We start from the raw sequence: 22,943 nt of genomic DNA on the forward strand, positions 1-22,943 counted from the left end.
GAGTTTTCTGATAAGAGTGTATAATATAAGCCATTTCTAGCTGTACGTTATACCCAGTACTGCTTCCACAGGCTTCTCGCGTCGTCGTCTCCGCGGAATCGAAAGTCCACTCGAAGAATGTCCTGGAACCCTTCGGCGAGAGTCGGTTCTTGGAAGCGTTTCAGGAAGTCACCAAAGGCAATGCCAGGAACAAGGGTGCGTGATTCGGGGTTCTGTTTCAAGGCCTCCGTTAGTACTAGCTTTCTACGGTGGTGGCGGTAGTTCGATCGGTAGAGGCGGGAAGTTCAGCAAGTAGACGCATAGTAGTTATGTGCCTTGATGTATGGAGTGGTTCGGCGGTACGAGGTACATGAAGTAGCTCAGAACTCAAGAAGGCAGCTTATCTTTTCTCGCAGGTGCAAGAATGTGGGTAGAAACAAGATGAGGGATTGACTCACAAGGCTTGTATTCGCGGCACGGACCGCATTATTATGTTTGCAAAGTGCCGGCGGCGCAGAAAAGTAGACACAGCGAATCGGCACGTTGAATTCCTTTGCGACCTCGATCCACTGCGCTCTAGTGTCTTGATCGGCGTTTGTATTATCTGCAGGCGAGGCAAGTAACGAGTTAGCGTAGAGTTCACGGTACCGTTGGGGGGAATCTAAATATCAATGGTTTGAGCTGTTGTGTCTGTGGGTGGGTGCGGCAGTTGTGTTGGGAATAATATCCAATATCCGCTGCGCAGGGCTTGTTGCTTCATGTTGGACAATATGCAAGGGTTCCCATTGTTTGCGTGAACTGAACGGGAAGAGTAGGAGGTGGATTGAATGTTGCAGCAGACTCGAACAGCCTGTCAGCCTATACGTACCTACAACAACGGACATTCTAGCCGCAAGGTGCGCTTTGGCGACTTTGATGCATTTCGGTCTCTGACTTCTCATTAGCTAATCGCACAGTTATCTCGGAGGACTATGAATGTACAGATTTTAGAATGTCCTGATTCACGCGCTCATAGTCAAGTGGTTTGAGGTAGTCCCAGAAGAAGGTAGATTTCCCAGCACCCGGACTACCACAGAAAATCACGAGCTCCAAAGGACTCGTCCTTGAAAACGGCGGCGAGACTGGTGCCCGGACATTGCTATCAGCATTCACATGAACCCGCAACTCGTACATTTGTAGCCTCACCATCATCAACGGGAGCAGGTTGCAGGTATACAGATGGATCAAATGACTCAACAGCCGGCTCCGGTGCAGCACCCAGGAAAAATTCTTCTGGCGTCTTGAACGGTATGTGAGCGTTGCTGGCGAACCCGCTTGATGCTGTCAGCCAGAACATTTAATATTCAGGAATATAACATACCGATCAACCGCAGAGTGGTCAGTTGGTCGCCCAGCAGCATCTCCGACGAAAATTGACGCAGAAGAATCAAATCCGGATACATAAAGATCGTTGTCGGCAATGAACTCCCTCCACATTCCCGCCCTAGGCTTTCTATACTCGTCGTCTTCTGTAGCGGCGTACACACTCAACGGAATATTGAGCTGTCTCACGACGGCCGAAACCTTTTCCTTGAAGTTGGTGAAGCTCTTCGAGTCATTTCCATTCTTATCTTTTTTGAGTTTGATCGCCTTCTGGTTCGAAATGATGGTGATGTGGTAGCTAACGACTGTCAGTAATGTACTTAGTGGAAGATGTGATGGGTTTTCCACCTACCCATCTGCGTTGAGTTTCTGAAGTTTCGAGGGAACGGATTGGTGCCACCATTTCCAGTCTTTAGGGCCCCTGGAATGTATATTTCCCGAAGCTGTCGCTATCAAGGTGGAATCCTAGGGGTAATCAGTGGTACTGAGACACGGAGGAAGCAGACAAAGGGAGCTCACGAAGTCAAAAGCCGCTATTTTGGAAATTCCAGAGCCTTGCCTTGGAACTTGGCCTGCATTCGACGCAAACTTTCCCACTATCAATGTGTTGTTGACTACTCTCCATGACATGTTGGTAGGCTCAGCTTTCTTTTGTGAAGCAGGCGTAAAGAACGAGGTTGCAACCGTCTCTTTATGGATTTAGTGAGCAGACGATACCAATGAAGGAGCTAAGTATGAAAGGCCGTACTCACTTTTCAGCGTTGAGTCAATTTTCCTTCGGAGAGGAGGTGGTGAGATTGCCTTGGGTGACGCTGCCCGCTTCAGAGCTCTTTCCCGCGCCATTTGAAGAAATGGGTGGAAGAAATGTCACAACTTAAGAAGGCACAGGTACCTCCGAGGAAAGAAGTGTCAGGTGCCAAGTTAGATGGCGACTGGAGAATAATATCGACGAGGATTGCTGGTTGACACTATGGATGAGAGGTATCAGAATTCAGAATCTTATCGTTGAAGAATTAGAATAGAAGTAGTCAATGTAAGAGTTCAGGGTTAATTGGATTTAATATTTCAGATGTGCTGAAAAGCGACTCAGATCGATGGATTGACTCCAGGTACGACGGAGTAGAGGACGCGCCAACGCGCGCTTTGGTTCACGAAGTCACATGCTCTACTAAAGTACTTTAGAATGGAGTATAGAGCAAGCGCGGTTCCCAAAATATCCAAGTGTTACTATTCTAGCAAGACAGTAAAAGACTCTGAAGTAAATATTTTTCTTAAGATCTACTTGGAGACATGCTCCGGGGTATCTTGAAACGCAGATATCGCTACTTGGCGCGAGTGTCTAAAGACAGCCGATCAGCATGCTCGAGACGAACCGCCGACTTGAGCTGCTCTCGAAGCCCGAATAAATGTTGAGAGGCCGTCCTCATAAGCTCTTGATTACTGCCATCCTGGACTGTGATGGCAGCCTGGAGAATATAACTTCCAGTTCTCTCCAAGGGCGACAGGTCTCGGAACGAAGGCAGCTGTCGCCGAGGTTCATGTGGTTCCTGGCCAGGATGAACCGGATACTGGAGAACACGATGCAGGAAGATTACGATGTCGTTATGAATAAACACGTCCCCTTCCACCACATACTCCGTTACGAAACTGATAGGGTTGTCAATAAACACATGCCACCATTCGCGAAGCCATATAGCTGTAATAACCAGGGCACTAACCTATAACCCCAGGCATTCATGGAGGGCACAACATCTCCTTTCGGTAGAGCAGCACTGGCCGCCAACCGAGCCGTGATAGTTGATCGAATGCCGGCTTCTGGAATATCCCTGAATTCGAGCTTCCAAGGCTGGCTATCATAATCGTAAGAGCTGCCTGTAGCTTCATCTGTCCCAAACATGGAAGCATCTTGGCTTTCGGACGATGAGGGCTTTCCATCGAAATTTGCCTCTGAAAGAGGACCGACGACCTGAGTGTAAAACATTTGCCCGTTAAGCATTTTATTGAGACGTATAATGTCAGCGCCCTGACTAGCGCCGCCGCGCGTATGGGCAAGACCAGGCTTCCTAGTTGCCTTGAAGATCAGACGCCGTTCTAGGGAGTGGCGGGGTTGCATGGCTGTCAGGCCAGTAAGCTGCTGCAACAACTCATGATGTTGGTATGAGGGAACCGAGGCGAATAGCAAAAGCTCGTGCATGTTAGCTAGCAATAACCAGCCAGGCCAGCTCGGATCCAATGACGGTCGCAAGATCGTAGAGGGCGATGTCGGTCGGGGTGGAAAACCGAGCGGGAAAAGCCGGGACGGAGACTATTTTCCACGGATTCCGGGTCAAGCGCTGTTGGGACCTTTGAAGAAGTTTGAGGGTGACGGATTTTAGACGGATATGGTTCGATCTCGGATCCGAAATGGTCAGATTAATGCCTGCTGACTGGACCTCTGATTTTATCGCAGGAACTCCAACTCTGCACCCTGCAAGATGGTGTGACTGGTTTCGGACTTTAGGCAATCCCTACTCCAAGCTTCGCCGTTTCGTTACCGTTTCGGCGGAGCTCTCGGGGAGTCACGTGGAATTGGAGCTGTGTCGGAGATGGAGCGGAGGGCCCTGGCGTCTCTAAGCCTGGAGTATGAACCTGGAGAGCAACTACTCAATCAGTCGGGGGCCCAAGGGGGGAAAGAGAGGAGAGATGCGGGGTGAAAAGCAAATGTAGTAGCGATCCTCCACTTTGCCTCCTCACCGGTGATGCAACTTGGGTAAGGTCGCTAAGACGCGTCAAATGAGTTTCCTTTGAGCAGTTGGAGAAGGGCAAAGCGTATGATCCAATACAGACTCCAGACTGAGAATTGCTCTGCACCCCGAGTCCCACCCCACCTCGACGGTACTCGCGTTACGCAGCCGTGTAAAGTATTAGTACCGCGGATTATCACACCACTCTCTGCCAGGCTGATAGCGTACCTGCTCGAACTTATCAAGCCCTCTCCTCCCTCGCTTCCGCTCCTCTTTCCCTCCCCATTCCCTCTCTCGCTTCCACCGTCTCTCGCCGTCCCCCTTCTCCATCTGCTGTAAATATAATAATCGCTTCGCCTTCATCCATATCAATCTCTCAATCGCTCTCGACATAAATTCCACATCAACCCAGTTAATCCAACTTTTCAATCCAGCTACATTCAAAATGCGTGCCACCATTGCTCTTCGAAACGCTGTTCGGACCCCTCTCATTCGCTTTGTCGGAAAGCGCTCTGTTCCTCGTATGTACTCTGGCAAACTCTATTGTCCAGGTAGCAGCCGCTAACTTAATCATAGAATCCATTGACCACACTCCCCGTGCTCACCCGGCCTCCCCCACCGGTGTCCTTCCTGACTCTTTCGCCGCCTACCGGGCCAAGGCTCAGCAACATGGTCCCCTTGGCCGTGCCTCCTTCACCCAAGGCTCCGTCGGTCGCACCCCTGGAGCTGCTCTCGGCCCCGTTCAACCCAAGCAGGGCGAGTTCTTCGACCGCGCCGAGCTCCCCAGCCGCTTCCACCGCACTCCCTACACCGAGGCTGAGATTGAAGCTATTGAGACTGGCGGTGCCAGTCTCTACGTTTGAGTCTGCGAATTATCTTGACGGAATGATTCAACGATGATGACGGGAACGAGACCGTGGACGAGTGGCACGCCCGAGACGCGAGGATAGCGCTACACGGACCACGGTCGCTTCGCAGTTGCGAAAGGCACTGAAGGCCGAAACGCATTCCTAGCGAATGCGCGCCTCAGTGCTACATCCAGGCCCGGCTTGACCGTGGCTTGCGCGTTCTTTACTACCGAATTTGTGATTACGGCGCAGGTGGTTTGCTAGTCTTCGTGCTTAGCGGTTATTATTTTCTTTTCTGGCGCGCATTATGCGGGATATTTTTGTGATATCAGGTTACCAAGGTCATAGATGACTTCAAAAGTCCAGAATGGAGCAAGCCTCACATTCATGTCGATTATCTAGGTCAACAATCGATTTGACTAATCTACACAAGAGCTCGTTCCATGCGTAGGTATGTACTTTGTAGGAGACATGCACTTGACATCCGGATTTGTCATCGTAAAGCCGATTCGTCATCATAAAGCACCGGTTTGAATCCCATAGTACCGTCCGGATGCCAGGATATCTATTCCGGAGCTCAGTTGCAAGCTCCATGGCTTACTCGCGTCCACGTGCGTCCGCCCAATCATCAATGCTCATCGGCGTCTAAGCGCCGCGAAGCTTCGCTTTGACATCACTAACTAACTGGCAGATTGTTTTCCCCGTTGATACCTCGAGGACACGTGGGCATGTAGTTATGAGCAAATTCTGTTTGACTGTTGCATATATATATTAGGTCACGAATATGTCTCTTGCCGACGAGAAGACGATCACCTTCACTGAGGTTAACGAGCTTAACAAGCCAACATCGACCTATATCTACTCCTTATCGTTGGCAAAAGCCACAGAGAAGGGAGCCACAGGCCGTGTAGATATATCAGTACGTCTCAGAAGAATGATTATATACACGATGAAGCTTGGACTGACCAGATAATAGCACATTTCGTCACCTTCAACATCATGGTCTCTGAGTTCGTTGCGAGGCCTCTTGATCAATGTTTTTCTTCCTGCTGGGTATCCGCACAGTGTCAGCGATGACTATACCCCGTGAGTCTCATATCGTTCAGATGTAATTCACGGTACTAATACTGGCCAGATATCAGATATTCGTAAGCTGCACTCCATGCCATGCATGCACCGTACTATACTGATCCCCAAGGACTCTCTCCAAGCCTTTAGCAGCTCCATCGCGGGCCTCCTAGCATCCCGAGCCGTACTGCAAGGTCAGCACAACGTCCATGTCCATACGCACTGCATCAAGCCCAGCTAAACCACCCGTCCATCTAGGCGTCGGAGTCGGCAACGCAGATGCCTCCCCGACATCCGCTCTCCTCCTGCATATTCTGCAAGATACGTCCGGCCGGATCGCGACGATTCTCTTCGCCCACCGTGTGGGAACAGCCCTGGAGCCGGAATGCAAAATGTACCGCTTTGCGGCGGACATTTTTAACGATCTCGCCATGGTGCTCGACTGTCTCTCGCCGATGATACCGGCCGGAGTGAGCAGGGTTACTGTCCTTAGCGCCGCCGGTGTGCTGAGAGCCCTTTGCGGTGTTGCCGGAGGAAGCTCGAAGGCAAGCCTGAGTGCACATTTTGCGCGGTGGGGGAATTTAGCGGAGGTTAATGCGGTATGTACCCCGGCTTTCACGATGCATCAGTATTAGATGCTACTGGGCAAGCAGCTAACGGTTGCTTATTGGCGGACGCATAGAAAGACTCCTCTCAGGAAACAGTCATTTCGCTCATCGGGATGCTCGTTGGCTCCCTTGTCGTCTCCCGTATCATTGGCTTCACTGCAACATGGCTCACCTTGATACTCCTGCTAACCATGCATCTATCCCTCAACTACGCCGCTGTGCGGTCCGTCCAGATGACCACATTGAACAGACAGCGCGCCAACATCGTATTCTCGTCACTCCTCTCCTCAGACCCTGACTTCGTGGGCTTTGTCTCAAACCCCAAGCATCAAGATGAGAAACCCATGCAGCAAAAGCAGACAAGAAGGGAAGTGGAGCCCCTAAACCCAGCGCAAGTCGCCAAACAAGAACGGATTTTCGATGCAGGCGGTGCGCTAAAATGGTACTCATCTTCCTCCTCATCATCAACACAGCGATGCCAAGTACTAGGATCATGCCAGATTGGTGTCTCGGTACAGCAGTTCCTCTCTCAATCGTCTCATACGGCGAATTTAGGTCCCAACTCGCTGAAGACGGACCTCCCACTACGGGAAATAACGGCTCTCTTCAAGGATGAGGAGTATATCCTTTTCCTTGTGCCAACGTCTACCAACATATCAGCGACGGTCCTTCTCAAACCACGCAATCCCCTTACCGATGCTGATCGCTCAGGTCCAGCCCCAACGGCGAACCCGCACCTCAAGGCATGGATGCATGCGCTTCTCGCCGCGAAGATTCTATCCTCAACCTCGGCCTCTACCTCGGCACCGGTTGCAGAGGAACTCGGTAATCCAACACCAGTACAGGTGGACCATATCCTACAAGTCGTCTCCCGTACACTAGAATATCTAAACAGCCATGACCGATTCGAGGCGTATACAAATTCGCTGAAGGAGACCGGTTGGGAAGTTGATGGTGATGGTGAGGGCGGCGGCTCTGCGTTGGAAACGAGGGTTACGGGGAGCGTGGTTGTTTCTTCTCTTTCCTGATGCTCTACGTCAGTGTGTACTTACATCGAGATATAAAGCAAGAGAGGGTGACTGATGTTAGGTTGGGCGTGTACACGATCAGATTGACCGTACTCTCTGCATGCTCAGGCACTATGTGGTATTTGTCGGAGTTTGATACTTGGAAAGAGACGCGCTACCAAGAGAAAGAAGAAAGGTAGAAGCTATGGTGCTGTAATAATCACACATTGGGTATCTAGACTAATATACCAATAAATGCCATGCCAATGCCAGGTCATGTCGACTAAAACACACAGAAGAGTGTATGCTAGGTATAGAAACAAATGCGATCAAGACCTTCAGATGACATGAGGACTGAAGGCCGGTGTCATAGATTTTGCCTGCCATGCAAGATGCATCAAAATGGTCGGAACCGACCGTCTTTCGAAGATTGAAAATAAAACCAACGCCAGACAAAATGCCTCCCATTCCGTGTGGACCGTCTATCTATTCTTTTGCAAAATCGAATGCTCGCTCACTCGCTGAGAAAAACGCCTGATAAAAATGCTTCCGTGTGAAAATGCCCGTGCATTACGCCGTCCATTCGTATCGGTTTAGACAAGGTCCTTTTTCAGGACCAAAGAGAAATCGTGGGTAAGGTATCGTGGTACGAAATCGGTCGTAACGTTCTATAAGTTGGAGAGTTCTGAAGAGAAGATGTGGTAGAGATGACGCCAGAAAAGCGTGAGACAACGTCTAGTCATTCATCGTGGGGGAATCGCATGCTTTGGCTGCCGCCGCCTCGTTTTTTGAAGCCGAGCTTCATACCCATTTTCTTCCAAGGGTTGTCGACCCGGTTCTTGGGACTGCTAGCCTGCAGACTCGGCTCGCTAGATGGAGGTGTGGTCGGAGGAGTCATCGGCTCCCCGGTGCTCGACTGCAGACTGCCAGTATCGTCGGACAGGCCGGCTGACGCGGATTCCCCACTCGTACTGGACGGCTGGGTCGACGATCGGTGGGAGGATTTACCGAGGGAAGTGACTGCGTTCAGGGAGAAGTTTGAGCGGGAAAGGCTGGAAGGGGGGCTTGTAGAAATCGGAGATCCCAATTCCCGCGATTGTCGGGGCGAAAGGCGTCCACCCTTCGATCGAACTCTTTTGACCGCGTGCTCGTCGAGACTCGGATTGGATACGATCGTGACACCGCTGTCATCGTGGGAGAATAGAGGTTCCGAGAGTGGGAAAACGTGGGCGGAGGATGAGTGGGCGTTCAGAAACGGCATGAAGATCGATTCCTCCATCAAGTCATGAACCAGCTTAACCGCCGCGTCGAGCATTGAAGGAGGTGGAGGGATGGACGCGTTGGCATGTTGAAGGATATCATCACGGACCTCGCTCGAGACGTTGATTTCACGCGGGGACCCGGGGAGAATATAGGCAGACAGGAGTCGTTGCCAGAGCATGCGCAGGTGTCGGCTCTCTGAGCAATCAGCCGCAATCGGAAACTCTCCTAATTGCCGGCTAAGCTCTTCGTATGTTTCCCGGTACCGTTTTGCATCCAACGTGAATTCCAGAGTCTCGAGGCAATGATTCTGCGAAAGGTAGGCCATGAAGGCACCGAGAGTATAGGGAGCAGGTGCCGTGTTCGCGAGCACCTCATCGAGAGTCGGTCGCATGGGACAGAAAGTGCCCTGAGGAACAGCCAGACTTAGCGGGCGTGAACCAGCAGGGTCCATGTCCTCGTCCGACTCAGTATCCGATGAGGACGAGGTCGGAGAGAGTTCGGGGGTGGAAGTGGGGGAGCTGTGCCAGAAAAGTAGAGGAGGGTGTAAAGACTTCTTCTTCAGCATCGCGCTTAGCGGTCGTCCCCTTGTTTGTATATATTTTAAGAGTGAAATTATTGCACTCTGCCCCTTACCCGAGACAAGGGAGGATGAGCCTGTCTCGCCGGGAAGAGTTGAAAGGATGGAAAGACACGTCGACGTGCTGGTGATTCAGGATTCAGGGTTTGAATGCGAGAAGCCGAGAGGGAGCCGAGGGTGTGCGACTTGGGCTTTGTGAAGGTTCAGTTCGAAGCGACGAGGACTGGAGGGAGACGGCGGGCGGTTAGTGAGAGAAAAGAGAGCGATGCCGTGAGGGGTGGATCATTGGTGGGATAAGCGCATCCCAAAGATTATACAGAGCTAAAGAAAGGAAAGATAAGAATAAAGAGGGCTAGTGATGACGACAAACGGAAAGGGAGAGGAGCAGTGGTGAGAGGGAGGGAGAGTGGGCGAGGCATATATCTCAGCAGGAGAGTCAGAGCAGAGAGGGAGGAGTGGAGTGGAACTGCACTGGACTGGGAGATGAAGTGATGTGATGGCCGCTGATCAGCCAACTTTTTGCTGGGGTCCACCATTGGGGCTAGCCTGGACTTCAGTCTGGACCAATCACGACCACCTGCACTGAACCAGAACCTTGCACGTTTCCGCCTATTAGGCCGAGGTCGGCGCTCCACCTAGATAAGTCGATTGGCGGCGATTCGAGATGATGCCATATTTTCTTCGAATCGTTCCAACCGTCAACGCAGTTTGGATGGGATGGATCTGAAGATCATCCACCCAATTTTTGCTTCCAAGAACCAGACAACAGGAAACACGGGTTACTTACTGTGCGGCATGCAATGCAATGCGACAGAACACTGCAAGGAAGTTGCTCAGAAGGCAGTAAATCGCTCAGGTTGGGCAACGGATGGATTAAGTATTCGGCGACGAGCATCTATTGCACAGTTTGTATATCCGACTGAAGATGAAGAGGAGTATAATAATTCAGGAACAGGGACCCGCGCAGCTTTTGTAGGAGCACAACCAAGACAGCGTTTAAGGGTGGCAAGAGACTAGAAAAATGCTAGAAAATATGGAAGAAATCGGGTGACAACTGACAAGCGTGGCCGAGATCAAAGAGTCTGGCGTTGCAATATCAGTCAACGAATTCAATTGCTTTGATTCAGCCTCTACAAGGCTTGTATGCTTTATCTGCCCTGAATTCAGTGAAAGACATGAATTTTGAATCCCCGCTGCAGCCGATTTACTGGAACATTCCGAGGCCGACAGAAGAAAAGCAAAGATATCGAGTCCGACTCTGAAGGCTTCAGGGCTGAATGAAGTCTGAAAGGCGTGAAACCGGAGTGCAGACGCTTATTGGCTGAGGGCTGCAGATGCGCATCGCCAAGAAGGCGGTGCTGGAGGCAAGGGCTGGCCATCATCAAGAACAAGTGTTTACTCTGTCAACATCATGCTGTCAGTCTTATTCTTTTAATTCTGTGCTCCTCATAGAACAAACACTCGGCATGTATCTAGTTTATCGAGCATCTGGCAACGGAGTCTCCCCATTGCTCTCCTGCCCAACCTGACCCACACTATGCCTCAAGCATCTAGTATGCTGGCACAGAGCTCTTGCCACTCACCAATAGAACCATGCCTGCTGCACTTTACCAGCGGCATGCCTGCAAGGTGCCTGCAGGCCGATGCAGCCTCTGCTCGACTGCATAGCCCGCACAAAATTAACCTACAGAGTATGGTTCTCTACAAAGTATCTCTCTCAATTATTTGCGATGGCCTCGATTCTCCGCAAGGTCCTCATATAGACTCTAGTCGTGCTCCCCGTGGATCATGAATCCGAGTCAGAGAGATACGGGTGGAGTCCTACCGCTTGTGGCTGGCGTTCGGCCGCTGCGGCGAAACCATGAAGGAAAAAAAAAAAAAAAAAAAAAAAAAAGGAAGCAAAGCAGGCTAACGTTTTCCAGAAGCCCGGCAGAACAGGCAGAGAATTTTCAATGAAGGGCGGTCTTGGATGGCCTCGCTAGGTCTGGCGCTTCCAAGGAAACCCTGATCGCGTCCGCTAATCAGAGGATCTTTCGGCCCGCCGCCCAGTTCGATTCGCCCAACCAGTCAGCGTGTGCTGCCCACGCTGACTCTCTGACTCTCTACGCTTGAGGGGTTTGCGTGGCCATATCTCTGCGGGGCCGTGGAAGAATTAGACCACGCCAATGAGGACGTGACCGGTGGCGCCCACCCCACACTGGACTGGCCCACTGGCGACAATCAGCGAACAGAACAACGTGATCGCTGGCCTCCTCCTTACTCCGTGCTGCTCACGCGATTCTCCTCCTTTGTGGTGTCGCGGATTCAGCCGCCTGGTGATGGCGTAGGTCAATAGGAACGCTGGGCATCTTAGGTAAGGGGCATCCGACCTCCTGTCTGTTGACTACATCCACATCACGAAGCTTACGTATCCGTGGAGATGAGGGTCGCACAGCAGGTATGCCGGACTGCAAGAAGAGGCCGAGATCAGTCACACAGCAGACGACTCGATCATGACAAAGGCGATGACTATGCTCCGTAATCCGTATCAGGAACCAGACAAGCTCAACCCAGACGTCATTCTTCGGGATCTTCAAAGTTGCGTGAGTTTATCTGAGGGCGCAGATCTTCTTCAAAGGTTGGGAGCGCAGAGTCTGGTTCAACCCACCATGATTCGCATGATCAGACGGCACATGCACAGTTAAGTTAACCCTGAAGGTCCTTACTTTAACTGTCGCAATATCGTCAGGTCCGGCACCAGATTCTAGAACGCTGCTGGAATCTCTAGAACCGCCACATATAACGCTTCGACATAAGAATCGGGCAACGGTGGCGACTGCGATGGTGTAACGTGCGTTATATCAAGTAACAGCCAGCGAGCCGGAGTATTAAGAAGATCCCTGGATTCTCCGAGAACGATGCTATCCCTTTTCTCGAAGTTTTCGTCTGGGCATCAGACTCGATGAGTAAGAGGGCCAGACAAAGGATGTCTTTCATCTCGGAATTCAGCATAACTCCGATGGACATCTATCTGACTTCAAAACCGGTTTCCCTGGAATCTCGACTCTGCGCGATCCACCACCGCGGAGTATATCCACCGCATCCCTCGGTTGCAAGCCGAATTCTGCGATTAGGTTTACTTTTGCAGTAAGTGCAGAAGCACAGTAGAGTCAGTCATACCCACTGCTGCAAACTCAAAGAGTCGGAGGCTCAGGGCATCCCGGCATATCAACATGGCAGCCTAAGAAGCATGGTCCATATGGACAGCAATGAGCTAGGTCGAAATTGACTGTTGACAGCATTGCCTGATGAGCCTGAATATCCACTCCGATGTTATCCGGGCAACAAACTTCGATTCTAGACTTCTGTGGGGAAGGTACACGGTCCTCTGAAACCTCCAGAGCCTGCACTCTCCACATTGTTGATAGAAATCTTTTATGTAACTTTCTCCATCTTCTGTTGTTGTGTTTGTGCCTCTGCCGCTGCGATCCACGGAGCTCGCCTTTGATAGCCCTACTGTACCTGTGCTTCATGGCACTATGGGTCCTGACAAACGACCCTTACTGCCCTACAGGGTTAGCACTGAAACGACCACGGACGGAGATGACGGAGACGGAGATGAGACGATGATCTCATGTAGGTACTGCTAGTAACTGCTCCAATATGCGATGAAGATCATTGACGTTGTCGTTCATCGTCTGGATAAAGACTCCCATCCGCTCTCGACAGTTGTCGCAATCACGAGCCCCAGTCCCCGGTCACGTGAGTCGGCATCTTCCGACCTTCTCTCCACGCACTCTTCTCGGTCTAACTGGCAACCATCCACGCCTCAAGCGATTTGGTTTCCCGCGGACTCCGGTCATCCCGGCCGGGAAAGAAAGACAAAGACAGCCAAGAGACAGCACTGCAGTGAGATTTGGCGATGGAACTGAGCTCGCGAGACTAGAGGCCAGAGGCTGGAGCTCAGGGCGCCGTGGCTTGACACTTAGGTACAGCACAGCACTAGAGTTTCCTGCTAAGGTTCCCCGCTCCATCGCATCTGCCGGCCGACACAGCAGGAGCTTCATCAGCACCGCGCATTCCCAAGACTCGTCACTGCAGCGACAGCAGCTCTTAAAGCGGCCTTGGGCGTCTGCAGCATGACGGCATCTGCATGAAGCTCCCGTCGCTGCTTATACCAGACCATCACCCCATTGCGCCATATCAGTGCGGAGAAGCAGATGTTAGGCCCATTGCCAACAGGGCTTGAGCTAGCAGGGCACTAGAAGCAGAAGCTACTGCACTGCATTGCCGCGTTAGCTGGGGGATGTGTCAGAACCCCCGCCCGCATTCTGCACTATGCATCTGAAACGGGACTGGGCTGCTGCTGCGACTGGAGAGGTTCCCGTCTGTTCCCTGTCTGCCCAGTGCCAACACTGTGCGAAACTGGGTCAAAAACTCAAGGCCGTCTTACGTCGATCCAGGATGGGCATGCCTGTCATCCCCGCTGTAGACTATGGACTACGGAGCCTAGGAGCTCGGAGCTGGCAGTCTTTGGTAGGCTTGTAGCAGACCTGAGCTTACCTACAACCCATATTAGGTCGTGATATCTGAAGGGTCAGATGCACATGCAGGATGAGAAACACTAGACACTCCATTATGTCCATGGTTCCATTCCCCCGTGAATGGTCCAGGTAGTATCATACGATTTGCATCTCGGCCAAGTCTCGGCGAGGGGAAGTCGTTATTTGCGACACGGCAGCTTTCCCAGACAACGATTCAGGAGCTTAGCTCTACCTTCCTTTTCGACACCCATCCAGCTTAACCCCAGTTCCAGTACCAGAAATAGAACCCCGGGATCAAACTCCTTCTGGCAATAGTCAGCGTCGGCTAACCCCGCCCCCGCCATTACAGAGTACTTCTTCAACGCCCAATGAATAAGACCACGGAGGCGCCGGGAATCCCTCCAGAGCCCAAGACTCACGAGCCACCACTCAAATCCGAAGGTAACAGCTTAAGCCAAACCCCGCTATTCGGTTCCCGGCCAGCAGACTGCCGCTAACCTTGTCAGGCATCACCAAGGCCGGCTGGCGCTTCAATAACGTCCGGCAACGATGCCCGTGTCACACACGCGACAAGAACAAAGAACGAGATAGCCACCTGAGCCATCTCAGCACGGATCGTGGCGAAAATCCCGCTGACACTTCCTCACCAACAAAACTCCGCCGTGCGCCAGAATCCCGACTCCTTGGTTCAATTGCTCAGAAGGGAAAGTGTGAGTCCCGTCAGGCTGGTAATGTGGCTTGCGCGCTTCGTCCTGTCTTGCCGTCCGCCTTGCTTTCTTGCTTTGCTCCGTGCCTTGTACCTTGGACTTCATCTTCAACCGCCGGACCATGGCCAAGGGCGATCATGTGTCTGTGGCCTCCCATCAGCCTCTGTGTCTTCGGCTCGCCAGCTCATGATTCCAAATACACCACCCAATCACTCAGTCCCACTCACTGGCAAACGGGATCGCCGACCTTGTGTGAGCTAGCTAGTCATGCCAACAACGGCCAGGGACTCCGGCTCAAAGTCAGGCTCAAAGAGCTCCTTTATCACCTATCTGTCCGGCCCTATACGGCGTAAAAACTCGGGGTGCGGGACTCTGTCTTGTGCTCGGAGGTCGGGCATTGGCGTCGGATTTTGGCTGAGGAGGGAAAGACGTTGTCTGGCTCTGCCCCTGCTTGCTACTGCCGGTGTCTGCGCGAAGATCTGCGGTACCGATCGCTCGGGAATGCGTATTAGTGGCTTCTAGCGCCGTTCGCTTCGGACTTCCAGCGTCGTGAAGAAAGAAAGGAAAGGGGAGAAGCGGAGGGAGAGCAGCTTGCTTCGCTAACTATCATTCCTAGGTGCACGCAGTGCATAGGATGCCCTGAGAAGTATATGCTAACCAGGTCCACAGACTATGGACCACGTCCCACTTTTCACACTCAATCTATATGCTACTGATACGGTTTACAGCATGCACACCTTGATGGGCATTCTCTATATATGCACGGCATTGATTCCAATATGAGAATATAGATATATATCAGACACTGTACGCCCGTTGTTGCATGCAATTGCCGGTCCATGCAAGGGGAATTCTCTTTAAAGCTTCGCGATCAATCCAATTGATTATATGGGTCGTTTTGCATCCAAAAGACTTCTACTTGAGAGGAGTCGGTGTCTTTTCTTAGCCTCTAACCAGTGCTGAGCATAGATATATATCCGGCCACGGTCAGAAATATATACTCTACACTCCGTCAGCATATAACCAAGTTCTATCGTCATTTATACATTACGGCCATGGTTCATTTCATGAAATGTCAGATGGTTTACATTCAGCGCCTACAGCCCTACCCCTGCGGCTACTATAACGGCCTTGGGCCGAAAGCCAAGGGACTTCAATCGAGCCTTGAGCCCTACGCCGGGCAAAAGAAAGACAAATATACCCGATGTAATGAGTCTATGTTAACTACTCCTCTACCCCCCCCCCCTCTGCAAAGGAGTTGAGCCGATGTAGAGTATCCGAAAAGAACCAACCCTTTAGGACTCGCTGTGCTAGCCAACGGACAGACAAACAAGTGGACTGGACCAAATACTGTCAATCGCCCGAGAGAGAACATTTACCCTGAGAAAGAACATTTACTCGACACGGGAAGGAAGAAGGTAAGTCTGGCAGGTAGGTAACTGACAACGCTCTGTATTGACAATGAGAAAAAAAGGACAGGCGACAACGAGCAGAAGCTGATTGAGGCAATCAAAAGCAAGGAAAGCAAGGCTGCGCAATGACAAAGACAAGTAATGAATAGACATGGAAGTGGAAACAGTACAGAACCTTGCAACTCCTTGTCGATCAGAATAATCCGCAAGTATTGACAGGGCAAGCGAAACACTTAGATGCTAAAAATGCCACGTAGATAGAGGACTGCCCTGTAACGCGCGAGGTTTTATCCATCGAATGCCAAAACGCCTTTCTGCCATCATTAACTTCACCACAACACTCCATCCGCGATGGGTCGTGTTGAGGTGACTCGTGAGAAAGCCAGAGGAACTCGCGCGGTGCTCATATACTCAGAAACAAGACGAAATCTAGAATTAAATGGCTCGAGCCACAAATGCAGGTCAAAGCAGTGCACGAATAGAGACAACCAAAAGACGCAGAAACGAAGAAGAAGCTCAAGTTCGCCGTTCCAAAGCCGTAGCACCATAACGAGTGATGGGAACATAATGACGAGAGAATATGTAGATGAATGGTGAACCATGGTCGCTCCGAGAGGTCCAGCCCGTTCAGAATCCAACTGGCCTTGACGATAGGCAACAGGATAAGCGGTTGCTCACCGGTCCGTCGATGATGAGAAATATAGAACAGTATACCCGGCCCTTTACACACAGTGACCACCTGCTGGTGCGATATATCGGTTTGTTCAGGCAGGCAGCGAGACTCGAACCATGACAGTATAGACCATGCAGCCCTCCAACCCTCCCGAAACAAGAAAAAGAGAAGAGGACCGAGACCCCAACCCGACAGAGATATTATGTAGAATTACAGACTCCGTACTCAAAACAGCGATGCGTCAACCTTTCAACCTTGGGCGAAATGAGCAGGCAGACACAAGAGGGGGTAGCAGAATGATCACCTACCGCAGCATAGTGCTTTCATCACCTTTTGAATAAAGGTGGGCTGCGGCTCATTGCTCGCCTGCTGGCCGCCTGGGGTTGGCTGGCTTTTCGCCGGGGTCGCCGGGCTCCCGATTCGATGACCCGAGATGTTTGCATTCGAGTTCTGGAACTGTGCCACTGTCGATGCGGCTGGCGTCGCATCGAATCCCCCGCTCTGGCGTTTCGGCGGGATGCCGCCTCTGACGTTTTGCGGCTCGCGCGTCTTCCCGGCTCCGGGTTTCGCTGGAGACGGGGGCGGGGGCTGCGCGGCGTTTAAACGATCAGCGGTCACACCCGGTCTGGAGCTGTTGCGAATTTGCTGCCCATGAAGATCCCTAGCGGAAGTATGAATGGCGGAGTTCTGGAGGGCCTGCTGAGACGAGTACGACTTGTACTCCCATCCTCGACCGTTGTTCAGTTTCATCCAATCGTATTCTCCATCTTCAACTTCTCCAGCATTTTTCAGGGCCTGGGTAAGCAGATCCCGCAGATAATCGTAATCGGGAGTGTCCTCGAAACCAAGGTTGCGCACATAACTAAGATATTTGGTAAATTCTTCTGGACAAGGTTAGTAGGTTCAGAAAAACTACAAGAGGACACTAACCTGGAAATCCCTCGCACAGTTCCTTGATAGCGGTGGTCTGTTTCTTCTCCCCGATCTTTTCGTACTTCTGTTTGTTGGTGGCAGCCTTCAGGCCCTGCCACGGCAGGCCACCTCGAAGAAAGTACATGAAAACGTGGCCCAAAGCCTCAAGATCATCTCGTCGTGACTGCTCGCGTCCCAAGTGGGTGTTGATACTCATGTATCGCGCTGTACCGGACAGCGACTTCCGCTCACGGTAGGGAATGTGTTGCTTGGTTTTGGGGTCTCGGTATTGCTTGGCCATTCCGAAGTCGACGACGTGGATCACATTGGCAGCCTTGGAGTTCGGGCGACCGATAAGGAAATTATCGGGTTTGATATCACGGTAGATCAAATTCTTTTCGTGGATTGTTTGGACTCGGGAAAGCTAAAGAGGTGAGAATGAGGTTCAAGGTAGTCAGATGTTCACTTACCATTTGTTTAGCGACCATAACAACGGTCTTCACGGAGAAGCGTCGGTTGCAATGATCGAAAAGGTCCTCGAGACTGGGACCGAGTAGGTCGATCACCAGGATGTTATGTAAACCTTCCTGACCAAAGTAGTAAACATTGGGAATGCCAGCTAGACAAGTCAGTCACTGATTCTCGTCAGACTGGCGAAAACTTACGGCATCCGACTAATATCTTGTATGTCCGGTACTCATCTCGCAGTTGAGGAGCATCGCTCTTCCGGGGTTCCTGAAACTGTTAGCCATTGTCCTTCAATTGAAAGCCGAAAGAGACTCACAAATTTGATGGCAACCTGCTGGTTATTCAGGAGATTTGTGCCCTCGAAGATCACACCAAAAGACCCTTCACCGATTTTCTTTCCCACTCTGTAGTGGACACCCACCACATTGGACGATGAGGAAGCCATGTCTAGGCGGACGATGCGAGTCGAAACTTGAACGGCGGACGAATGTACGGGAGACTCGACGAGTTGCAAGCAAATGAAGGCTACAAAGTATGAGCCGAAGATGTACGGTGGACAGACGGAAACCACGAGAAAGGATGGCTCACAGAGACGCCCGAGAGGTGCTATGCTATACCATTCATGCAATAACCCAGTGGAAACGATATGCAAGACGACGTACGACGACACGACAACGACAAGGTAATCGCAAATTAAGCTCGTGAAACGGGATTGAAGTTGGATGTGATGGAGGAAGGGAATCGGAGCGTTCGGGACGGTGAGTCTCGAGTCAGGTGCGGACAGTGGTGTCGTCCGGGACGGTCAACGATTGAGAGGCAGGGCCCAAGTTAGGATTGAAAGGGAGGGACTCCTGGAAATCTGCCAGCTGGGTGCGCGGCAGTCTCGACAACTGCACCAGCTGGTTGGATGGTCAAAGGGGATAAAGCAGGGTAGGTAAGTGAAGGAAAGGAAAAGGGAAACTGTGGATAACGGGGTGATGAGAAGGCGGCAAAGGGGATTGAAGCGCGAAGCGCCTAGAGGGAGAGACCAGACCATTTTGGTTTGGCCCGGAACGACGCCTCCCCCCAAACTTTGAAAATAATGCCAGGAACAACTACGAAAAGAACTATAGCTTCTGATTAGTATCTCTATTGAATCGATCTACTATTATTTCCATTAATTCTACAAGACTAGTCTGTTCGCTTGCTATGCTCTTGACTGTAGGATAGTTCTTCGCCTCATGATCTTTTCTGTGCCCGAGCGGATACGACAATGGGCAAAGCTTCCGAAGACGATCTTGGCAATAAGCCTCTCTTGTCAAATAAATCGCTCTGCCTAGCGAGAAGATCAATTTAATTGACAATTCAATCTTGACCATGTCCTGACTCTGCCCTGCCTGTTGCAAGGGATCGATCGGTGCAGTTACTGCGGCGACTATCCCAAGGAGCGTTGCTGACCATGACTCTCACTGGAATGTTCAAATTAAACCCTTCCTGCCAATTACCACCGAGATCCAAATCGCCAGGGAACTTGAGATTTTGACAGGGTCACAAGGAGAAGTTTTTGCGTCTCAGTTACTAGTAGTTCGGTCTAGATAGGTCTGCCCCTGAGGCCGTCAGTGAGGCTTCGCTGAACTGGCTAGATTTCGGCAACAATAATGCGCTAACGGGTCATTTTAACTAACTTGGCCGTTGGGCCCATGGCCCGTTTGGTCTCCATACTTGATCTTGATTTTGATGCCTTGTTGATGAGATTGATCTCATTCTCCCCCCATCATTATGTCATTGTTTCTTGAGATCCATCCAGGCACATTGAAGCTCTTAGCTGACCGCGTACCTGCTGAATTCTCCCGACTGCATACACATACTGCATCCTGATCCCCCTACTTCCTTCCCGCAGGGCTTATCCTTCTGACACGTCTACACCACGGCTTGACCCACGTCCACCACGGCCGAATGGAGCCAATTGAATGGCCTTTAATCTCCCTACCCTGGGCGTAGACGGCCTTCCAACGGGGTGAATGGAGTACACCCTCTGGTCTGTATATAAGGAAGATCTTGTTGGAGTGTCGACGGTACAAACAATATTCTATCAAGCATGTCCATAATATGCAGTAGCTACTATGAATTGGACATGGTCCCAAGCCTATAAGCCTGTGAAGTTATAATGCCTTTTATATATACTAGTACTAAGTACCCAAAATACTATAGACCATGGCCGTAGTTCTTGCACAGTAAACATCTGGACAGCTGGATAGTTATTACAGGCAGACCAGAGGGCGTAGTCCATCACCTGGTGTGGTTCTAACTTCTTGGGCCGTGGACGAGTCATTGATGACGGATGTCAGGGTCTAGACTACGTGGATACTGTTCACCATCATTGACCGTGTCCCGTGTCAACCGTTAACTCGCGATGGCTTACAGAAACACCCCATCTGAGTATAGATAAGTAGCAGGCAGCCTATAGGCTCTAACGATATCTAGACAGAACAGCAAAATCTGATGGTAGACGCCTCACCCATGTACACGTACAATGTCGTTACAGTTACAACTCATCTTCCGGGATATCTTCCGCTTCGCTCCCCAGCTCGTCTACTAGGTTCCCGTCTGCATCGTCATCCTGGTCTTCGTCTGAGTCCTCCTCGCTGCTAGAACCGCTTCCCTCGCTTTCTCCTTCGCTGCCGGGGTCATAGTCCTCTTCTTCCTCGTCTTCTTGGTCTTCTAGTTCGCGCTGAGCTTTCTGCAGCTCACCTTCAGCATCTTGGGCGTCTGCCTCAGCATTTTCCTCCGTCTTCGCGCCGTTGATATTGTAGCGCTTTGCGCGGCGGGCTTCCGCGAGACTGGCATCCTGTAAGCCATGCGTTTTGATGTAACTGTCGATACCAGAGAAATCTGCCTGATCGATCATGGAGAGTTCAAACTCCTGTGTCTCGTCGCTGCCAATAGCCCGCGCCACTACATTCAGGTTGAAAGTCCGCTGAAGGACAGAGGTATATGAAATGGAATCAATGTTCTCAAAGGCAAAGAAAAGCAAAGGTTTCTTATAACCGAAGAATATCCCCGTCGACAGAAAGAAGAGGTATCCTGTATAGCAATTAGTGTGACCCTAGAGGTGCTACAAGCATGACATACCTTCTTTACTGCCACGGAATGCCTTGACATGGTATGCCTTTTCGCCCTTGCGATGCGCCTCCGGCATGGCGCTGACGAATTCCTGCGCATCCGGACGTACAACCCGTATATGTGATAGATTCTCATCCAACACCCCGCGCACCAAACTCTCAGCCGTTTCCCCGTCGCCAATCCCAATCTGCTGACCCTGTCCCGAGAACGCAGACTTCGCAGGTCCGTCATTAACCGTCCACATAATTGCCTCAGGGGTAGGCTCGCCTTCCGAAGGGGGGTTGATTCCATCGGCATACTGAGGGATAACGCAGAAGTTGAACTGTCGCTGATTCTTTTCCGGCACAGGTAGACATAGAACATGTTCTGCGCGATGTTAGCAAGTGAGATAAAAGTGATAGAGAGCAAATAAGTGGGAAGTAACGTACGAATTTTATTCAACGGCACGCCAAATTCCACTTCCTTCGACGTCTGGTTCCGTGCCCGAAGATACTTGTTTCCCGCCGTAACCTCCAGTGTCAACTTTTTCCGTTGCGGCATGGCAAAAGATACATCCTGCATGTAGAACTGTAAAGCATTGTGTGTTTTCAGATCGGCCAGCGATTGAGCTCCCTCAGTTCCGGTCCCAATCTCGAGCTTGCGCTTTTTCGCGGCGGGTTCGTCTCTGACAACTTGGATAGGCTGGACGGGATTCGCATTTCTGGTTCGTAAACTGGAGGTATATCGAGCAATGTCTTCAAATAGAGGGACATGCTGTGGAATGGATCCTGGTAAGGGCACAACCGATTAGTGTCTAATTGCATTGTTGTAATATCATATATCTGGAGAAGATACTGACCGATCGCATCGTAAATTCGCTTCTTCAGTGCGGGCTCAGCGCCAAAGGCATCCTCAATCGCAGGGATTTGAGTCAATGTTGGCGCTGAGGCCTGTGTCGGAGCGGAGTTTATCGTGGCAAATGCCATGTCGGTGGCTGGCGCCCTTGGGAGGATAGAGCGCCTATCGAGTGTACATAAAAATAGTATTATATGTGACAACAATAATAACTGACAAAAAGGAGAGGGGAATGGGGATCAACAGGCGGAACATGAACGGATATGAGAGATGAAAGAAGGTCAGTGAGCTCAGTCTAGGAGGTGGGATTGCGCTACAAATAATGTTTGTGATTTAGCTACCAGGACATGTTATTCGCCCAAATATACAAATAAATGGGGCATACTGCTTCATTCCGCTTGATTTGATCTAAATTATCAGTAAACATAACTACACACTCTGGCCTGCATATAAGCCAGCTGCCAGTGTATCAATAAGTATTCTTTCAAGCCCCGATCTTGTCCATAACATAAAGTGACTACTATGAATTGACTATGGACCAAAGCGCGTAGCCATAGAAATTAGCTTATCTCGACCTTGTCCTAAAGACAAAGTAACTACCGGATATTGACCATGGTCCAAATGAGGACTAAAGATAACCTGAGGCTCTGATATCGCCAATCGTATCAATTGGCGCCCTCCATCATGCATAGTCCAAACAATTGCCCTTTTTGGACACTCGTGATATATACAGCGAAGAGAAAAACGGCTCAGTTCTAAGTCTATATAGCGAGAATATATATGCAGTACCAGGAAAAGCATTCACAATGCTGGCCCAGAACCAGCCCGGGGGCACTGCCTGCATATAACCGGTTGATAAGGTCGGTATCCCGGATGC

At 50.9% G+C, this 22,943-nt stretch overlaps 9 protein-coding genes across 9 annotated transcripts; 3 read left to right on the plus strand and 6 right to left on the minus strand.

Moving 5' to 3' along the window:
* Positions 1-47: 47 nt before the first annotated feature.
* BDW74DRAFT_170757 (putative DNA 3'-phosphatase Tpp1) lies at positions 48-2,184 on the minus strand (the record flags this gene model as incomplete). The annotated part of the gene is made up of 9 exons (XM_073727210.1): positions 48-212; positions 438-583; positions 848-908; positions 961-1,100; positions 1,165-1,292; positions 1,340-1,639; positions 1,694-1,806; positions 1,909-1,989; positions 2,059-2,184. 9 exons carry the CDS (start codon positions 2,182-2,184, stop codon positions 48-50), a joined length of 1,260 nt encoding a protein of 419 aa, XP_073579300.1.
* Positions 2,185-2,663: 479 nt separating this feature from the next.
* On the minus strand, positions 2,664-3,535 carry BDW74DRAFT_182659 (mediator of RNA polymerase II transcription subunit 18; the record flags this gene model as incomplete). Its single annotated transcript, XM_073730313.1, has 2 exons — positions 2,664-2,988; positions 3,060-3,535. The coding sequence occupies 2 exons, from the start codon at positions 3,533-3,535 to the stop codon at positions 2,664-2,666; spliced, it is 801 nt and encodes a 266-aa protein (XP_073579301.1).
* Positions 3,536-4,303: 768 nt separating this feature from the next.
* Positions 4,304-5,344, plus strand: BDW74DRAFT_161687 (alpha-ketoglutarate dehydrogenase subunit KGD4). The gene is made up of 2 exons (XM_073725828.1): positions 4,304-4,585; positions 4,641-5,344. Exons 1-2 carry the CDS (start codon positions 4,510-4,512, stop codon positions 4,925-4,927), a joined length of 363 nt encoding a protein of 120 aa, XP_073579302.1. The 5' UTR covers positions 4,304-4,509; the 3' UTR covers positions 4,928-5,344.
* On the plus strand, positions 5,321-7,815 carry BDW74DRAFT_161689 (RUS1 family protein). The gene is made up of 7 exons (XM_073725829.1): positions 5,321-5,523; positions 5,604-5,831; positions 5,889-5,998; positions 6,048-6,060; positions 6,111-6,174; positions 6,239-6,579; positions 6,663-7,815. Exons 2-7 carry the CDS (start codon positions 5,697-5,699, stop codon positions 7,614-7,616), a joined length of 1,617 nt encoding a protein of 538 aa, XP_073579303.1. The 5' UTR covers positions 5,321-5,523; positions 5,604-5,696; the 3' UTR covers positions 7,617-7,815.
* A 383-nt stretch (positions 7,816-8,198) lies between these two features.
* BDW74DRAFT_94060 (regulator of G-protein signaling domain-containing protein) lies at positions 8,199-9,761 on the minus strand. The gene has a single exon (XM_073734123.1). The coding sequence runs from the start codon at positions 9,421-9,423 to the stop codon at positions 8,335-8,337; it is 1,089 nt and encodes a 362-aa protein (XP_073579304.1). The 5' UTR covers positions 9,424-9,761; the 3' UTR covers positions 8,199-8,334.
* A 3,347-nt stretch (positions 9,762-13,108) lies between these two features.
* BDW74DRAFT_94253 (uncharacterized protein) lies at positions 13,109-13,617 on the minus strand. Its single transcript, XM_073734125.1, has one exon. The coding sequence runs from the start codon at positions 13,479-13,481 to the stop codon at positions 13,173-13,175; it is 309 nt and encodes a 102-aa protein (XP_073579305.1). The 5' UTR covers positions 13,482-13,617; the 3' UTR covers positions 13,109-13,172.
* Positions 13,618-14,144: 527 nt separating this feature from the next.
* Positions 14,145-15,453, plus strand: BDW74DRAFT_94266 (uncharacterized protein). Its single transcript, XM_073734126.1, has 3 exons — positions 14,145-14,399; positions 14,465-15,283; positions 15,335-15,453. The coding sequence occupies exons 1-2, from the start codon at positions 14,327-14,329 to the stop codon at positions 15,016-15,018; spliced, it is 627 nt and encodes a 208-aa protein (XP_073579306.1). The 5' UTR covers positions 14,145-14,326; the 3' UTR covers positions 15,019-15,283; positions 15,335-15,453.
* Positions 15,454-16,864: 1,411 nt separating this feature from the next.
* Positions 16,865-18,753, minus strand: BDW74DRAFT_94173 (casein kinase I). The gene is made up of 5 exons (XM_073734124.1): positions 18,447-18,753; positions 18,328-18,397; positions 18,133-18,281; positions 17,681-18,086; positions 16,865-17,634 (listed from the first exon to the last, which is right to left on the minus strand). The coding sequence occupies exons 1-5, from the start codon at positions 18,573-18,575 to the stop codon at positions 17,051-17,053; spliced, it is 1,338 nt and encodes a 445-aa protein (XP_073579307.1). The 5' UTR covers positions 18,576-18,753; the 3' UTR covers positions 16,865-17,050.
* Positions 18,754-20,478: 1,725 nt separating this feature from the next.
* On the minus strand, positions 20,479-22,334 carry rtt106 (putative negative regulator of DNA transposition (Rtt106)). The gene is made up of 4 exons (XM_073725830.1): positions 22,071-22,334; positions 21,661-21,999; positions 21,242-21,598; positions 20,479-21,193 (listed from the first exon to the last, which is right to left on the minus strand). Exons 1-4 carry the CDS (start codon positions 22,195-22,197, stop codon positions 20,655-20,657), a joined length of 1,362 nt encoding a protein of 453 aa, XP_073579308.1. The 5' UTR covers positions 22,198-22,334; the 3' UTR covers positions 20,479-20,654.
* Between the last annotated feature and the right edge of the window lie 609 nt (positions 22,335-22,943).

The sequence above is a fragment of the Aspergillus multicolor genome (genome assembly GCF_047715735.1).
Source record: "Aspergillus multicolor strain CBS 133.54 unplaced genomic scaffold BDW74scaffold_37, whole genome shotgun sequence".
In the NCBI taxonomy this organism is placed as follows: Eukaryota; Fungi; Ascomycota; class Eurotiomycetes; order Eurotiales; family Aspergillaceae; genus Aspergillus; species Aspergillus multicolor.

Coding starts and splice junctions, on each gene's coding strand:
- BDW74DRAFT_161687 (XM_073725828.1), top strand. CDS start 4,510: ATGCGTGCCACCATTGCTCTTCGAAACGCTGTTCGGACCCCTCTCATT. Junction 4,586..4,640: donor CGGAAAGCGCTCTGTTCCTC/GTATGTACTCTG, acceptor ACTTAATCATAG/AATCCATTGACCACACTCCC.
- BDW74DRAFT_161689 (XM_073725829.1), top strand. CDS start 5,697: ATGTCTCTTGCCGACGAGAAGACGATCACCTTCACTGAGGTTAACGAG. Junction 6,175..6,238: donor ATCCCGAGCCGTACTGCAAG/GTCAGCACAACG, acceptor CCGTCCATCTAG/GCGTCGGAGTCGGCAACGCA. Junction 6,580..6,662: donor ATTTAGCGGAGGTTAATGCG/GTATGTACCCCG, acceptor GCGGACGCATAG/AAAGACTCCTCTCAGGAAAC.
- BDW74DRAFT_94060 (XM_073734123.1), bottom strand. CDS start 9,423: ATGCTGAAGAAGAAGTCTTTACACCCTCCTCTACTTTTCTGGCACAGC.
- BDW74DRAFT_94253 (XM_073734125.1), bottom strand. CDS start 13,481: ATGAAGCTCCTGCTGTGTCGGCCGGCAGATGCGATGGAGCGGGGAACC.
- BDW74DRAFT_94266 (XM_073734126.1), top strand. CDS start 14,327: ATGAATAAGACCACGGAGGCGCCGGGAATCCCTCCAGAGCCCAAGACT. Junction 14,400..14,464: donor GCCACCACTCAAATCCGAAG/GTAACAGCTTAA, acceptor TAACCTTGTCAG/GCATCACCAAGGCCGGCTGG.
- BDW74DRAFT_94173 (XM_073734124.1), bottom strand. CDS start 18,575: ATGGCTTCCTCATCGTCCAATGTGGTGGGTGTCCACTACAGAGTGGGA. Junction 18,282..18,327: donor CAAGATATTAGTCGGATGCC/GTAAGTTTTCGC, acceptor TGACTTGTCTAG/CTGGCATTCCCAATGTTTAC. Junction 18,087..18,132: donor TTATGGTCGCTAAACAAATG/GTAAGTGAACAT, acceptor TCACCTCTTTAG/CTTTCCCGAGTCCAAACAAT.
- rtt106 (XM_073725830.1), bottom strand. CDS start 22,197: ATGGCATTTGCCACGATAAACTCCGCTCCGACACAGGCCTCAGCGCCA. Junction 22,000..22,070: donor GCGAATTTACGATGCGATCG/GTCAGTATCTTC, acceptor TGCCCTTACCAG/GATCCATTCCACAGCATGTC. Junction 21,194..21,241: donor ATTCCGTGGCAGTAAAGAAG/GTATGTCATGCT, acceptor ATTGCTATACAG/GATACCTCTTCTTTCTGTCG.